The sequence below is a fragment of the Herpailurus yagouaroundi genome, unplaced genomic scaffold (genome assembly GCF_014898765.1).
Source record: "Herpailurus yagouaroundi ecotype Mexico unplaced genomic scaffold, PumYag 162, whole genome shotgun sequence".
Classification (NCBI taxonomy): Eukaryota; Metazoa; Chordata; class Mammalia; order Carnivora; family Felidae; genus Herpailurus; species Herpailurus yagouaroundi.
The window spans coordinates 22,980,875-22,999,884 of record NW_024412403.1 but is presented as its reverse complement, the minus strand read 5'-3'; the positions used below and the strand labels follow the sequence as shown (position 1 = coordinate 22,999,884).

General features: G+C 33.4%; 1 protein-coding gene across 3 annotated transcripts in view; it reads left to right on the top strand.

The window, feature by feature from the left end:
- NCAM2 (neural cell adhesion molecule 2) overlaps nucleotides 1–19,010 on the top strand; it is a 521,094-nt gene that overhangs the window by 406,812 nt on the left and 95,272 nt on the right. For all 3 annotated transcript variants that reach the window (XM_040484139.1, XM_040484138.1, XM_040484141.1), the window contains 2 exons: nucleotides 3,720–3,907; nucleotides 8,566–8,662. In XM_040484139.1, coding sequence (XP_040340073.1) covers nucleotides 3,720–3,907; nucleotides 8,566–8,662 — 285 coding nt within the window. The remainder of the gene's footprint in view (nucleotides 1–3,719; nucleotides 3,908–8,565; nucleotides 8,663–19,010) is intronic.

Genomic DNA, 19,010 nt, shown 5'->3' with positions numbered 1-19,010 from the left:
TCTCTCTCTCTCTCTCTCTCTCTCTCTCTCTCTCTCTCTCTCTCTCTCAGAAATAAAGACTGGTATCATATGTGTTCACTCATCTGTGGAACTTGAGAAACTTAACAGAAGACCATGGGGGAAGAGAAGGGGAAAAAATAGTTTCAAATCGAGGGAGGCAAACCGTAAGAAACTGCTAAATACAGAGAACAAACTGAGGTTTGCTTGGGGGAGCTGGGGAGAGGGAGGAATGGGTGATGGGCATTGAGGAGGGCACTTGTTGAGATGAGCACTGGGTGTTGTAGGTAAGTGATGATGAATCATGGGAATCTACCCCTAAAACCAAGAGCACACTGTAGACACTGTATGTTAGCTAACTTGACAATAAATTACATATAAAAAATAAAAATAAATAAATAAATACATACATACATAAACATTTTTTTTTAAAAAGGGTTATAGAAACCTGACAAAAGTTTTGTCGAGGAGGGCATTTTTGCTACTTTCCTCGGTTCTCATTGTTACCTGAAGCTTTCTGAAGGGACACTGCTACTTTTTCATCCAGCGAATGACATATTTTATCGTGTCAGTATTCACGTTTCTCTGATTTTTTCACTACTTTGCTGAGATAAAAAATGTGTTTTTCCCATAAAGTTATTTCTTTTCATTGAATTTTGTAGAATATTTTATTTTGGGCTTCACTAAGATTTGGGGGACATATAATGCCCTGAGAGATGTTTCCATTTCTTTATGGTTTATGGATGCCGTATTCCTCTCTCCTCCTCCTTCCACCTGCTGTTTTCTTAACTGCCAAAGTTTATTTGTTCGGCACAATACTTGAAGTCTTTCAGGATGTGAAAGGCCTACTCTTTAAAAAGGCCAATTCTCTGAAAATTACTCTTTTTGATTATCAACATGAAATGTGGCTGCTTGTTTTTAGCCTGAAGCTTTCTCATGTTGCCTGTGCCAGAATCATATCTTCCTTCAAACAGTGACCCAACACCAATTTTCGGTTTTATTAACGTGCCAATCTTGTGCTAGTGCATATTGCTGCACTGGTAGTGTTTTGAGTCTACAAAGCATGTATTGTATGGGAATTTTCTTTATGTTTTATTGTAGATGGAAGTTATCAATATTTTCTGGCCTCGCACCACAAATACATTTTTTAATGTGCCTTTCAGGATAGCATGTATTGCCTGTAGCATGTTTGCATTCAACATCAGTGATTCCAAATTAAATTCCTACTGAGATCATCAGGCAGACAATTAGTAGCAATTGCTTGCTTTTGGAGAAAATCAAATCTTGCCCTAAGTTTATGGTCAAATTATAATAATATAATACATATTTATACAGATGCCGCATCATGGACAGAGTAGACTGTGAGTCAGCCGTCTATTAATAGTTCCATTAGCATGTATGATTTTCATATTGGGCTATACTTATATGCAAGTAAATTATCCATAAACCTTTCCTTAGAATATTATAATGTTAAGGAGATTATATTTCATATTTATGAAGAGTAATAAAATGTTTTACAGATAGAGCTGTATATCTATATAACCTTAGCTTTTCACTCTGAACATCAGGAAGTTTGGCTTCTCTCACAGTTGTACCCCTAATTAGTTATACGTTCCTAGATTTTTCACTTCGTCTTTCCACACCTTGAAAAAGGTGTTTTTTTTCTTTTTTTTTTCTTTTTTTCTTTTCTCCTTGAAAATACCTTCCGTTCAATTTAACTAAGCTGTTGAATTGAAAATTAGTTGGTTGATTAATTTCAAGTAAACTTGATGTACGGTTTTTGAGAACTGAGTAAGCACCTTACACTGTGTAAGCTATCAGGTATATAATTGTGAGCAAGACATATCTTAACTTTTAAGAGTCAGAGCATTTAGTGAAAACACAATGACATGGATCCGGCCAATGCCTGTGACCATGCTGAGGGAAAACATAGAGTCTGTGGGAGCACCAAGTACAGAAGCCCACCCCCAACTGAAGGTTGTGGACAGGCTGCGTAGAGGAAGTGTGGGGTCAGTTTTGAAGACAGTCAGATGGGAAGGACGGGCACCCTGCAAGCTGAGGATAACCATAGGTAGAGGTGTCTGTGTGATATTTAAGCACACCTAAGGGCCAAGATGTGTTACTACTTTAGACAATTCTCTTTTGAGGGACATTAAGTTCTTTTGAGTTTTTGTTAAGATAATAATGCATTAAAAGTCCTTTATATAAACTTTGGATATTTCTATTTATTTTCTCTGGAGAGAAACGTAAGACCAGATTGCAGAATCAAAATTATAAAGGTTTTTAAGGCTCTTTATCTTCCTGAGGGGTTGTTCAAATTGTATTTACCTCAATAACATATGATAGAGTCCACATCACCAACACGTTGCTAGCACTGAATAATATAATTTTGTTCCTGGGTTGAATGGATATCTAATGAATGGCCTCTGGTTAAAATATTATTAATATAATATAATATAATATAATATAATATAATATAATATATATAATTAATATATATAATTATATATTATAATTATATATATAATTATAATATGTACAATATATAATTAATATATAATATAATATATAATTAATATATAATATAATATATAATTAATATAATATTATTATTATATTATTATGATTATATTCAAATCTGTGAGATTGGCATTAAAAACATACACTAAAACAAATAAAGGACAAGGATTTTAAAATTACTTGTGCATTTGTACTATAAATTATAATTCTTATATATCAGATATATAATCTATTGATATAACAAAATTGGTGTAGGTCATTTTTAAGTAATTACAAGTAGTAAAACAAAACAAACCTGAAATCGATAGTTTGTGAAATGATACTAAGTTCTAAATAATTAATAACAATAACAATCAACATTTTCTACCAGCAACATTTTAGCTACCACTTAATTTAGGATTATGATATTTAGTAAAAAATTTAAAAATGAATTCTCTCAAATAATTATACAGTCAAGATACTGAAACTTGAAGCAGTTATGATTGGCATGGGGCAAGGCTAAAACCACACTTGTGTGTCTTCACAATTAGGTTATTTTGATAAAACAATATAATAATATTGTCTATTTTCTCTTAACTGTTTTTACAGAGGTCTGATTGTAGGGGCCTCAGTTTTGACAGACCCTCAGAGGCACTGATTAATTTTCAAATCAACTTTGTCAATTAAATTAAATCATCTATGGTTTAATTAAAACTGGAAATTATTTTTCAGAAAAAAAAAGTCTCTTAATTGTAATATTGACATTTCAATTTAGATTTTATATATGCTTCAAAATATCTTATAAAAGAAATTATATGAATAAGACAAGATTTAAAAATGACACATGACCACTGATTCCATTATCCTAAACTCTCACTTTATAATGAAGTTTGTTGTAGAAACAGATTTCATATACGTACATAGCTATTAATTAACTGGATAGATACTTTTTTCTCAGATTATTAAAAGCAAATTTTGTACACTAATGTTTCATGTTTTAATAATTGACAAACTTTGAATATTTTTATATTAATTTTAAAATTATTTGATGAAAGAGCAAACAACATATTTTCATGAGTTCTGCTGTCACACACTAAATATATGAAATTAGAATTGATGTGGCTTTTTTTTGTGTAGTTGAGTAATAATTACTGTTATTAACACTAATTGATTATTTACCTAAAACAAAAGGTCTATAAATGTTACGTTATTTTGCTTTACAGATGCTCCCAAGTTTATATCAAACCAAACAATTTATTACTCTTGGGAAGGAAACCCGATCAATATAAGCTGTGATGTGAAATCTAATCCACCAGCATCAGTCCTTTGGAGAAGAGAGAAATTAGTCTTGCCAGCTAAAAACACCACTAATTTAAAGACATATAGTGCAGGGAGAAAGATGATATTAGAGGTAAGTCTTTATGTACATGTGAATAAGTTGTATTATTTTAGCAGTTAACTACTATGTTATATTTTTAAATACTTTGATATAAATACACTTATATATTTCATATAATACATATACACATACAAATCTTATTGTATATTTTTCATGTGCTTTTACTTAAAAAGGAAATTTTATGCATTTGGATCATGGCCCATTAATGATTAATTTCTCATAATTTACTTATGTAGGATTATGAGTGTATAACAAAAGCCATTATTTTTCATGAGGTAATATTTGGAAAAAGTCAGTTATATCAGGAAAAAATACAGTGAGGGAATGAGTAATTCATCAGTTATTGAGGGCCAAAAGTTCAGTTTCAATGTTGATTGTAGCCATTGTTTTTGAGGTTATGCTTTGTTTCTAGGACTGGCATATGTTACTTCTTGCTGTTACATACTTACAAGTTTCTAAATAAACCAGATTTACTTGTTCACTGCCTCACTTCATTTTCTTTTGTATATGTATTTTACATGTATACATATTTTATTTTGTTAAGTTTATTTATTGAGAAAGAGAGAGAGAGAGAGAGAGAGAGAGAGAGAGAGCAGGGGTAGGGGTAGAGGGAGAGGGAGAGAGAATCCTAAGCAGGCTCTGCACTGTCAGCACAGAGCCCAAGGCAGGACTCAAACTTACGAACTGTGAGATCATGACCCGAGCCAAAATAGAGAGTTGGACGCTTAACCAACTGAGCCACAGAGGCGCCTTTCATTTTAAATTAAGATTGTATATCATTGTTTTTATACTGCTTAGTGCCTGGGCTTTAAATTCTGTTTGAGTACACTACGTCTTATTTAGCAATTGCTGATTATGTGTCTGTATCAATTCCCAAAGTTTGTGTTTCTATGATAATCAGGGACCCTTCCAGTTTATCATTCTTTCAATATAATTAGGAATCTTCCCCACCAGCCTTATTTAGCTGAAAGGACAGTATATTTTTTCCCTGTAGTTCAGTTTACATAAATTTTAAAGACGCATGGTTTAAAATAACATCTGATATCCAGACTGCATGAACTTCAGGGTGCTCTCATTGGTGCCTTGTTAAGTCTTCTACCTGGTAACTGGACTTAGTGAAATGTTTGGTTGATAGAAGGATTTAACCATTACTTCCCCAATTATTTGGATAGCTGACTAATAAGCTACTCTGTCTAAATCCATTTCGGTTTAAATTGGTTCCTTTGTAACTTTATTAGAAGAACTAGCTATTGGTGAATTGACACAGAGGTCAAGTTCACAAAGACATTTGGGTAGATTTAACCTAAAATGTAGGTATTTAACCATAGTTAAAAACCAAGGTTAGATTTAATCTTAGTTTGGGGTACTGTGTTACTGTGTTTGGGCTGCTATAATGAATACCAGATTGGGTAGTTTCAACAAAGAAACCCTTCCCCACATCCACATTTCTGTAGGCTAGAAGTCCAGGAACAAGGTTCCAGGTTGTTTGTTTGTTTGTTTATGAAATCCCTGTCCTTGTTTGCAGATGTTCCCTCTAACCATTTACTAACATAGACTTTCCTATGTGCACATAAAGAGAGAGCTCTGGTTTCTTGTCTTTTTATAAGGACATTAAGACCCATTTTTATGACCTCATTTAACTTCAGTTATCTCTTTAAAGACCCTATCTCCAAATAACATTAGAGGTTAGGGTTTCAACATATGAATTCCATGGGGCAAGAGAATTCATTCCGTAACAGGTAGATTTAAGGTCATGTTTAAATGACAGACTAATCTGCAATTTCTGCTTTACATCATTTTACCAGTTTTCAGTTTCTGGGATAGCTCATAATTCTCCATAGTCAATTTCAAACAACATGTAATAAATCCAACATTTAAATATATTAATCATTTTATATTTAAATATTTTGTTCATATAAAGCTCTCATGTTATTTAATCTTCTGCCCAAATGGCATTTCTCTCCATCCCAAAGTAAAAACTAAGCAATTTTTGTTTATACACAGCCACACGGTTTGTTGGTTAAAGCATTGACCTTGAATATACACTTTTTATGTGCATACTATTTTCAGAAATTGAATTAAAATCATGAATAAATAACTAATGTATAACTAATACAATAGGAAGACAAAATAAAACAAAATAACAATAACTATAAAAAAGAAAAAGCAATGATAAGCATTACTAATCTTGAATCAATAACATATATAGTTGGTTATGATACTACATTTTTATTTTTTTGGTAATTATTATAATAGTCATATAATTGCTAATTCTTAACATGTAATACAATATAGAAAAATAGAGTTTGCAATCGATAACAAGTTGGTCAATAATAGATTTCTTGAATTGATTTTAAAGTTTTTCCTTTCACATTGAGTAAATATATATTTTCAATCTTTTAAATTTATGAATTTTAAGACGTAATAAAATATTATATAAATCCTTTGGATTGCTGCCAATACATTCATCTCTATAGCCCATCCATTTTTTTTTTCCCTGAGTGCTTCCTGAGGTAATTGGACATATTTTTAATATATGGGCAAAAATTGATGTAGAAACTTTCTAATGGATTGATTGGAATAATATTGTTTTATTGTTCTCTGTTGTTTCTTAAGTAAAGTGCTAACTATTAAATATGTGATTTTTTCTCACAATGGAACACAAGAGAAATGAAACCAAGTTTTTGAAGGTTTAGGAAAAAGATGATTGAATTCCCTTATCAACAATGTATTCCCAGCCCTAATTGATGTTCAAAACTATATGTTGTTCTATTATGTACTATGAAAGCCCAACATCTTAAGTTAACTTGAATTATTTTAATTGCATATTTAAATATGAAAAAGTGGTTCCATATGTAAGATGTTCCTAGTTCTTCTTGGATAAATAGCAGCAATAACTGGTATATTTTAAATTTAAATATTTTTAAGTTAGTGCTTTATAATATACCTATTTGTACATTATTTTATTTTTTTTGATAAGATTACTTCTCATTTCATTGTGTTCAGATTGGGCGTCAAACCACTCTCGGACATTGTTTTCATATTGCTTTCCTAGAACACATCAACTATCCTGCCGGGCTCATGATTTGGTCAGGTTATATCTAGATCTGTGCTTTTCTTTTAAATAATCTATCCTATTAGGGGCGTTTTCTGTATTTGTTCATCATACAACATTATAAAGAAATTATTTCAGACAAAATTATGAAACTTCTATCTTGGGATAGGCAAACTCCCAGGAACAGAAAACAAACAAACAAGTGAAAAAACCTTGAATTGAGCCTTTTAAAAGTCGTTCCGATTAAACTGGTTATATTTAAATTACCTTGTTAATATGGAGGAGCTGCATGATAGTTCTCCTACTTTGTCATGGCCATTCTGTCTCTGCATTGTGTCAGTTCAGTGCACATTCTTTCCTGTGGACTATATAAATAACTCTCAAATGCTTGTAAAATGAAGAATTTTTTTGTTGGCAGATTTCTTTCTCACTAGTAAAATTGTTTTAAAGTTAAATTAGCCTAGTTTATTAAAAACTGAATGTAAGAAAAAATGAATATTTTAATCAAAAAGTACTTACATAAGAACTGTTAAAGCTTCTAATCCTTAAACTTATGATCTACTCCTAGATAGACAGCTAACCAGAGAATGAATAACACAGATTTTTTTTCGTACTCTTTCAGAATTACCATCTTCAATGGACCTCAAAATTGCACTTTTAGTTAATGGCCTCCCATTACCACAAAATCATTTTCCCCTTTTTGGGATAGAGTTGAAATTAACAGCAACTCTTGTTGTAAGCATATGCTCCCTTAATAATAGTTACTGGGATTGAAAATTGTATCTATTACTATCATCAAATCTCTTTTCTGAATTGATACTTCAGAATTTCGGTACATTAGAATTACAGGGTTGGTCCCAACGTTCAGCAATAGAATTCTGGAAGGTTAACTTAATTATGGATTTCGAATGTGTAAGGATTGAGGTCAGCTATTTTGCACCTAAACTGAAAGAGAATGATAAGAATTGAACATAAATGGAGGTGAGATACTGTTATTAGTTATCAAGATAATATGTCTGTCTACAGGGATTACTACACAAGGGCAACATTTTTCTTGCAAAGTACCTTCCTGGAAAGATTATTATTTTTTTTTAGAATGAGTCCTCATCCTTCATTAATATTTCATATTCAATAAAATCATGAGAGGGAAAGAAAACTGATGTATTTCCAACCTTTTTTGAACTTTAAGTCTGCCTGACTTGAGGCTAAAACAGAAAACAAAGAGTTAATTAATGCTTTGGGAACAATTTTCTGTTTTCAAGTTCATGTCTGCAGTGATTGCAGAATGTATTTTTTTCAAAATGTGTACTACTTAGTGATCTTTACATACATTAATATCTAGTGATTTTTCTATTCAGTAGATGTGGCATTTATCTACTTAATAAATTAATAGCTAAACTATATTTCACCTAGTCCCATGGAAACACAGGTCTATGGATTACATCTTAAAAGGGTATGATACTTACTTGATACAGAAAAAAAAAAAAAAAGAATATGGCAAGGAGTTGTAAATAATAGAACAGTTGTGAAGATGGTAGGCATACTAGAGTCTATTTTAAAACTGTTGTGATATTGTTTTAAAATTGTTCAACATTTATTATTATGATTATTTTAGATTGCACCTACATCTGACAATGACTTTGGACGATATAATTGCACAGCCACTAACCGTATAGGAACAAGATTTCAAGAATATATTCTTGCTTTGGCTGGTAAGTATAGCACAATAATTTCTGAGATCTCATAAAATATTTCTGTAATCAAATAGCTTTACATTTTAATAAGTAATGATACAGGTTATTATTAGGAGGAATGAACCAATACTTAAAAATTTAGAACAGTTGCATCTGAGGGAAGATAGTGAGGACTTAGAACATATTTACTAATCAAGATTGATTTTAAACCTTGATTCGGATCCCCCAACTTTATGAGCAAACTGTCTATGAAAAAAAAAGGAGAAAATGTCTTAGGAAAGCAAATAATAGGGGCGCCTGGGTGGCTCAGTCAGTTAAGCGTCTGACTTCGGCTCAGGTCATGATCTCACAGTTTGTGAGTTCAGGCCCCTCATCGGGTTCTGTGCTGAAAGCTCAGAGCCTGAAGCCTGCTTCAGATTCTGTGTCTCCTTCTCTCTCTCTATCCCTCCCCTGCTTGTGTTCTGTCTCTCTCAAAAATAAATAAATAAACATTAAAAAAAGAATGCAAATTATATTTTATGTAAACTTAGAACCCTATCAAAAAAAAAAACTAAAAATAAAAGACATTTTGATAGAAAACAAACTAAAATTAATCTGTTTTAAAATCTTAAAGTTGAAACTGCAAATAGTAAGCTTATTTTTAAGGCAAATAGAAAATTTAGGATTATACAACTGCCATTGAAAACTATTGCATTTTTTGTTTGAAAACATTCTAGTTATCCCCAGAGCTTAAAGATATAGAAATAATGGCATGTAGAATACAATTCATTTTAACTAGAAATCTAGTTATGTTTTTAGTTATATAAATAACAGTTATATATAAAATATACATACATATTTATAGAATTTGCCGTTATGTTTTACAAGACTGGAAGTCAGAAGATATACATTGTAGTATATTTTTTATAGCTCCTATGATACAAAAACTTGATTTATTGCATTTTAAGAGTAGGCAGAGAAATATCAAAAAATTATCGTAGTATTATGTTTTAATAGAATACATACCTTCTATGAAAATATTTTAAACTGTTTTCTAAGTAGAGTTCCAGTATATAACTATAATTTTATATTAAATTAAGAAAGGTATTTATTTCCACTGATATGATAGGATACTGATATATATCATACTGATATGATCATAAGATATAAATATACTCCTGAAGTAATGTTATTAGTTGCAAAGACCAACGGGAAATTTAAAAGTTTACAAAACCTGGAGAGCCTGGGTGGCTCAGTCGGTTAAGCCTCCGACTTTGGCTCAGGTCATGATCTCATGGTTTGTGAGTTCGAGCCCCATGTTGGGCTCTGTGCTGACCACTTGGAGCCTGGAGTCTGCTTCAGATCTGTGTCTCCCTCTCTCTCTGCCCCTCCCCTGCTCATTCTCTCTCTCTCTCTCTCTCTCTCAAAAATAAATAAATATTTAAAAAAATAAAATAAAAGTTTACAAAACTATCAATACTCAAATTATTATGTAACTGGAACCCGTTACTCTCCAAGTCAAGTTTTGTTACACTGAGGGAAAAGGACGAGAAGGGATTGTATGAAAGGTTCTCGGGGAAGGAAGGAGGAAGAAAAATATTGACATGAAAGAGAACTTAGACAGGAAGGGAAGGAAGGAGGAAGGGATAAAGAAAGGAAAGAAATAAATGAATATTTATTATCTACCACGACGTTATTAGAAAATTAATCTCAATGAAAATCATGGGAAGTAGACTATCCACATTTAGGCATATGAATAAACCATTAACAAGCAATTACATTCTAGGAAAATGAAATGTGCTAAGTCATATCAAAATTCACTGATACTAAATTGATACTAAATTAGCCTCAGGAACCTAGATGAATTTCCTTGTAATTAATATGAACTTCTTATAAATAATAACTATGTATGTGACAAATATATATATATAGAATTATAATAATATTGATGCACTATTTTACGTGTTCTTTTTTACAGATCATATAAGTTTGTATCTATTAGGTAAACTTTGCTAATGACCAGATTTTCTTAAATTTTTAAGTGCTTATAATTCTAGAAAAAATATGAAAAATAGAACATTATATTCATAATGAATAGACATTATTAAATTCTCAGGAAACATTTAATATCTCACATTTATTCATATTTCACATTTCATACTGTAAAATTTTTCATTGAAAAATGAAAATATATTTGATACTTATCCTTCTGACATAGGGTCTGGGTGTGTCTGATACCTACACTCATAATGAAAGTATTAACTTACTGAGTTTCCCTCAGCTTGAAAAATAGAAAATGTTCACCTCAGGTAAGAACTAAAATGTTATTGGAACTATTTATTGAATAGCACAATTTTCTTAATATTTATTTTTGTGATAAATGCATACCTAAAATTTGTTTCAGAAAGAGGTAGATTCAACTGAAATTGTAATGGAGATATAAAAATGAATTAGACCCTGAGCCTTACATGAGAAACCTACATTTAAATATCAACATTTATAAACATTATTCCTTTGATGGGACCTCTTTATTTAATGCTTACAAAATGTAGTCTTTCCTGAAGAATTTGAACAATGAAAATGCAATGTGATTTTAAATAAAATATAAGAGAAATGTTATATAAAAAGTTAAATATTTCAAAACGGGTGTAAATATCACAGCTCAAAATTTCATTGGCCTGTCTGACCTAGTAAAAGTACAGATAATTTATTATATGGTATTTTATACTATAGCAGATTATTTAGATTCAAAGGGGCAATAAAATAAAGCAGCTAAAATTGTATATGAAATTATGTGCTACATATTCAGTGATAAATATGGGAAAAAGCTATTCTTTTAACTTCTTTTGTTTCAAAAATCATTTTTTCCTTTTTCTTTTCCTTCCTTCTTATCTTCCTTTTTTGCCTTCTTTATAATTAAGTCCTACATCAAAGTAGGGTAGACATCTGTATGTGGGTGGGGGCACAACAGCCTGGAATAGGGTGTCATACCCTCAGCAGTGTTAATAGACTAAAGGGGGCCTCAGTGGTCTAGTGTGGGATGTTGGAGTCTAGGCAGGTGAGAAGGATTTCCATGTGCCAAGACAGATACAGCAACCCAGAGAGGAGTATTGGAACCTAATCAGTGTTAAGGAGGGATCCAACCAAGTAAAAGGGTGGGGACAGTGATTCATGACTCATTTCTACAAGTGTATGGAGTAACATCAGTATATATAAAGTATAATACAGTATGAAGTAATCATCTCACCATTAAAGTTGCAGATAAAGGACAAAAACTAGAATAACCCTGGGATAATAGTTGGGGTTTGGAGTTACCAGTGTGAAGTCTGGTTTTAACGTATGTTGATAAAGATAGAAAGGAGAAAAGAAGTAAAGATGTAAGTGTGTGTGTGTGTGTGTGTGTGTGTGTGTGTGTGTGTGTATTCAGCCATTTGTACAAGGAACTTCTTTTTGTCAGGAATCTTACTTAGAAAACAATTTCTGATCTATCTATCCACCAAGAGGACTTGGGACGTGTAACACCTCAGCAGCAAAGAGCATATTAGCCTGGTACCCACTTCTTGGTTTTATTTGTTTCTAAAGTTTATTTATTTATTTTGAGAGAGAGAGAGAGGGAGGGAGAGAGAGAGTATGCAACTAGCAGAGTAGGGGCAGAGAGATAGGGAGAGAGAATCCCAAGCAGGCTCCCCACCACCAGCATAGAGCCCAATGTGGGGCTAGAACTCATGAACATGAGATCATGACCTGAACTGAAGTCAAGAGTCGGAGGCTTAACCAACTGAACCATCCAGGCTCCCCTACTTCTTGGTTTCTAAATTCCATTCTTCAGTAAAAGTAACCAGGGTTTCTTGTAAAATTGCTGATTCTAACAGTGGAACCAAGTACAAAATAAGCCTGGAAAAATGTGTTGTGCCAGGAGGAAAAGAAATTAATAAAAAAAAGTAGAGAGAGAGAGACATGTCAAAAACATCCATCAACCAATTTTAACAAATATCATAATACAAATGAATTCAGCTGAGGTGCATCAATGGTTGCTAATGCGAGTACAACGAGAAAAAATTTAGTTAGATGACAAAAAAATAAATGGAAATGTTTTTAAAGTGTCAACTCCTCGGGGTGCCTGGGTGGCTCAGTCGGTTGAGCGTCCGACTTCAGCTCAGGTCACGATCTCACGGTCCGTGAGTTCGAGCCCTGCATCAGGCTCTGGGCTGATGGCTCAGAGCCTGGAGACTGCTTATGATTCTGTGTCTCCCTCTCTCTCTGCCTCTCCCCCGTTCATGCTCTGTCTCTCTCTGTCTCAAAAATAAATAAATGTTAAAAAAAATTTTTAAGTGTCTACTCCTCAAATTATTTTTAAATACAATGGAAAAATAATAACATTACGGTTGATAAACCTACCAGATCCCACTTTAATTAAGTGATCAAAATTAACATCACCAGTAATGAGAAAATTAAACTCGGGTGCTACCAGAAATAGGTAATGAGAAGAACACATAATAACAATTGTAATATTCCCGCCAAACGTGCATAATCAGGATCTAGTATGGGGAAATGTAAGACAAGTCCAACTTGACGTACCATCTACAAAATAACCAGCCTTCAAAGTATCAAAGCCATGCAAACAAAGGACTGGTTGAGGAAACTTTCTAGATTAAAGGACAGTAAAGATAAATAACAAATAAATGCCATGCCTGCATCTTTTGTTACAAAGGACATTACTAGGGGAGCGCCTGGGTGGCTCAGTTGGTTAAGCATCTGACTTGGGCCCAGGTTGTGATCTCGCAGTTTGTGACTTTGAGCCCCACATAGGCTTCTATGCTTACAAGTCAGAGCCTGGAGCCTGCTTCAGATTCTATGTCTCCCTCTCTCTCTGCTCACAGGTTATGTTCACAAGATATCTTATGTGTATTTATTGGCCTTAGTTTCCTTCCTTTTTATTCTTTTTTCTTTGAACATAATTTCATACTCATAGGAAATTTGTGAGAATAGTTCATAGAACTTATATTTTTTTATCTGAGCCATTTATCGGGGCCAACTTCAGCGTGTATTTACTGTATGTAACAAAGCATTCTCCTACAAAAGCTCTATAAAACAATTAAATTACTGTCTAATCCAAAGACTAAAATATGATCCTACCTGTCATCCTAGTAATGTCCTTCATGTTTTTTTAATGTTTATTTAGTTTTGAAGGTGAGAGAGACAGAGTGTGAGCAGGGGAGGGGCAGAGAGAGAGGGAGACACAGAATTGGAAACAGGCTCCAGGCTCTGAGCTGTCAGCACAAAGCCCGATGCAGGGCTTGAACTCAAATCATACACTTAACTGACTGAGCCACCCAGGTGCCCTAGACATCTTTTTTTCTAAAATCTCTTAGTAAGTATGATGATAGTTCTTTTCTTAACAGTGGAGGTATAATCTTTGATTAAGTAGGATATGGAAGTGTGTGGTATAACAGGGTATGGACATTGGCCTACAGACACCACATATGTTCATGAGCTGGATATTTCACTCCATGCCTCCCTCTTCATTTGCCTTTATTTCTTCTGGGAGAGAACAGTTTGATAAAGTTGTAGCGAGAAGAAAAATAGGAGTGATTATTTACATTGAATCGTGAGTAGTCATCAACATAATTCTCACAGTAGCTCAAAGAAATACATGAGATATTATTTATACTTATTTTAAGGAAGCAAGATACATTTAAAAATTAGAAAACAATATGTAAACACGTAATTTATTATATCTATTATGATGATTTAAATAATAAGTAGGATAAAATATTGGCTAGATCAAAGGTGTCCTATGAGGGTCAGTAGGAAGGCAACATCCTTTTTCTTCTGCTACTATTTCCTACATGTGATCTTAATTGGCCAAGTCCTAGTAGTAACTGCCAGTTTTCTTTTCTCATTCTCCCAAATAACATGAAGGAACTTGTATCCATTTTTAAAATGATTTTTCTAAAATAAAACATATTTACCTGTGCTTGGATTAAAGCAGAAAAGCCCCGAACAGGTCTTTCTATTAGGCCCTGGTTTCATGTTTATGAGCAAGGAATGATTCAGTTCTCTTTGGTTTGTTTCCTATCTTTATAAAACTGTAATTATAAACCAGCCCATATATGTCTTATAATCAGTTATATTAACTTTTTACCAAAATACCAGGGACAAACACAATTAGATGAAGAGCGAGACATATATATATATATATATATATATATATATATATATATATATGAAAATTGGCATACAGATACCACTTATGTTCATGAGCTGGCTATTTCACCTCCATGCCTCTCACTTCATTTGCTTTTATTTATTCTGGGAGAGAAGAATATATATATACATATGTATACATATGTATATATATATTTTAAGACTTTGTCATGAATTTTTTTCAAGTGTACTTCTTAGGTGATAATCCTTCTTTGTAGAAAACATAATTTCATTTTTGATTTAGATTCCTATCTTGGGGCAAAAAAATGTAAAGCACATTTAAGGCAAATCAAATTACAATCATATTGTTAACAATTATCATTCCTTCCTTATAATTTTCTACTTCCAGTAAATCATGTTCTGACAAGGCAGTCTACATACTCCTATGTATATGGTATATTTTAAAGTTTTCCTCAAGACATTTAATCTAACTTTTAAACTTTATCAAATGATTCATAATCTTAACTTTCCTAATTCATTTGATGTTTGTTGTATTTCACTTAACTGTAAACTTTTCATATTAAATCTTAATATGATGAGCTCACAGTGGCTTCATTAATTGATATGATTTTCTGGCAAAGTCACCTTCTCCTGGGGACTTTGAGGAGATGGAATCTGCTGTAAGCTGTCAGGCAACACATCCCACATTGGCGAATGGGTGCTTCTGTCCTGAAGGGGGTTTCAATGCTCCCCAGAAGCCATTCCAAGCTCCACTTGATTAGACGTATGTGAAAACTAAGTGAGAAAATGAATTCAAAACACCAGCACAGGTCATGTACTCAGTAAATACTAGCTAGCTACTATTATGGCCAAGCTGTCGTTCATATTGATAATTCATCTTTGGGTAAAAGTCAGTTTGTTAAATGCCTCTTTAGATAGAATACTTAGATCTAGGAAAAAATACTTAGATATAGACCTTATAGAGTAATGCATAGTAAAATTTGATAATGGCATAATGACCTCACTTACTCTGGACACTATATTTCTATTAAAGGATACAAAAATTTCATTTGATTTTGCCACTTTTTTACCTTCTAGCCTACATCTTTTTCCCACAGACTGTTTTTAAGTGAGTTCTCCAGTCCTGTGCCCCACAATTGATTTTTCTTTTAACCTCAGTCACGACCCTGTACTTACCCCTATTAAATCTCATCTTGTCCATTGGGCTCATCTTTTTAACCTACTGAGAGACCCTGTCAAATCCAATGTCTAGCCTTTTTTCCAGGATTGACTTAATTCAAAAATATCATGAAGTGTGGTTATCTGTGTTTTCACCCAAGTCATGGAGAAGTCTATCAAGTCATTTTTGAGAATAGAGATCTGCTTACAGGCTAACCTGAATAAACTGAATAGAATTCGGTATATGTGGAATTATAGTCAATCTACTTGTCCTTATATTGGGATCATATTTTATCCAGACGCTTGTTACATAAAACTTGAAATCGAGTGAAAGTTCATTTGAAAACACACTTTCTTCAACTGAATATAAAGCCAGGTTTCTCTTACCTGATCGGTTTTATTATCTAGTCTGGAAACGTCTACAACAGGCTCCCTTTTTTCCCCTCAAAACTATGAGGAAAACTTTTGCAAGTCTTCAGAAACTATGTATGGCATCATCTTATTTTTCTAACAACCATGCTTCTCTGAAAATAAAGGAAATGGGATAGCTAGATCTCATTTTTAAGGAGTCCATACTTGTATCAATTTTTAATCATTGTTTCACGTACTCGACATATGTATAATGAGTTTCTAGTAAGTGTCAAACACTGTTTGAGACCTTGGGAATCTGAAGATGAATAACATAGGGCCCCTGGTTTTTACATTTAAGTTAGAATACAAAAGAAAAGGATTGCTGTAGAAGTGTAGGTTCAATGCTTGGGAACAAAATGGAGTTCTGTTTGGAATTCTTGGGGAAGGCTTCAAACAGATGTCAACTTCTGAGTTAAGTCTGAAAGACTGAGTAGAAACAGGTCCAGTGAAAATAAAGGGTAAGATAGAAAACATCAAAGTGACTGTACAAAGATCCCATGCTGTGAAGTGGCATAGGCTGTAGAGAAAGGGGAACCTGGAGGCTATATTGTATGAGGGGAGCAGTGGTGGTGATGAAAATAGAAAAGTAAGGTCAAATTACAGATCCCCTTTAAAACACCCATCATGTTCATGTTCTGCTACATCATGTATATAACAAGGGAAGTTTGCAGTGCTTTAGTCAGGAAGCAGCATGATCCATTTATCTTGGTAGCATTATAGAGACTGATTTCAACATAGCATAGGGTATGGGGCAATTGCCTATTTCCATGTTTCTCTAAGTAGCCCAAAATACGTAAGCGTGAACTCAAACATCTTAAAGTATTGTCCACTGTTCCAGAAAGAGGGAATATAGAATATATATAAGTAGCCCAAAATACATAAGTGTGAACTCAAACATCTTAAAGTATTGTCCACTGTTCCAGAAAGGGGGAACATAGAATATACATATTCTTTATAGGTATGTACGTATACATGTGTGACTGCATATGTATATAATAGGCAGATGGGTTGCTTTTCTGTTGTTCTGGTGGGTGTCAGTGTAAAAAAAAGTAAGCTTTTATTTCCATAGTAAAAATATTCTTGTCTTAAGAAAATCATCTTGACCTTATAAATCCTTCTGGCCACTATGTCATTTCTCTGCACCCCTACTCTCCCTTAGTAAATAAACTTCACAAAAGAATCATTTATATTTTCTGGACCTAATTATTTTCCTCTCACCCTTCCAGTCAGGTTTTTACCTCTACTTCTCTTATGAAACCCGCTATTATTAAGGTATCTGTTGACCTTCCCATGCTCAATTCAGTGGTCCATTTTCAATCCTCAGACTTCTTGATCTACAGGCAGAATGTTACCCAAACAGAAGTTGATGACTTCTTTCTCCTTGAACAATCTCTCCACCACCCAACATAGCTAGCATGTCACCATTTTTTCTGGTTTTCCTTCTTCCTCATGGGGCTTTGCTTAGTCTCTTTTGCTAGTTGTTACAAATCTCTTTGACCTGTTAAAAGTCACTGTGCCTCAGTTTTTTGGATAGTTTTTTGTTTCATAAAAACTCATAACCTATGCTATGCTAATAAATTCTTACGGATTTAAATACCACCTGTACTCTGTAACTCCAATATACGCCTTTAGCTTGGATGTTTTCCCTGAATGCTATGTTTTTATATCTCTGTGTTTAATTCCCTCTCCACTTACATGTCCTGAAGTCAGTGCAAATGTCCAGATGCCCAGATATCCAAAGCCAGTCTCCTATATTCACCCCTATATATCTTCCTGTGGCATTCTTTACCATCTCAGCAAATGGCAACTGTCTTTTTCCAGTTGTTTGGACCAAGCATCCTTGAATCTACTTATTTACCCAGGCCCAACCCCTTGAGAGTTCTTGTTCATTCTACTGGCAAGTTATTTCCAGTCTCATTGCTCTCATGAAATAAAACTCTGCATTCTAGGCTGTTTGCATGTGAACAGGGGAGAGGGGCAGAGGAAGAAAGAGAGAGAATGTTAAGCAGGTGCCATACTCAGCACAGAGCCTGACATGGGGCTCTATCCTATTACCCTGGGGTCATGATCTAAACTGAAATCCAGGGTCAGATACTTAACTGACTTAACTACCCAGGCACCTCTCTAGTTGTTTTTTTGTTCGTTGGGTTAGTTGGTTTGCTTTTGCTTTTAATATAGACCATTGCATAAATTCCGAAACTTGCCTTCCTGCTTTGGCCTATGCCTGCCTAGAGTATAGTTTAAATTAAAAAAAAAATCAATAAGACTTATTCTTTAGCAAAAACCAAGCAAACAAACAAACATGCAATTCCTTTATGCTTAAAGCATTTGAGTGGTTTAATATTTTGTCCAGGGATGGAGCCATCGTGATTGTAAAGGCCTATCAGACTTTTCAAGGTTTCTTCCTACTCTGCTCCCATTGGCCTCCTCTGACTTTTGTCTCTTTTTTCCACCTGAGTCATGCCCCTCTGCACAGATGGTCCCTCTCTTATTTAAAAACCCAAAGCATATCTCATCTTTATGCTTACTATTTTATCTTCCTAGCATTTTCATAAGCTGTTTTTTCTCTGTTAAGTCCTTGTTTAAATATTACTTTTTTAGCAAAGATACTCTTGTTCACCTAATTTGAAACTATAACACTCCAACTCTC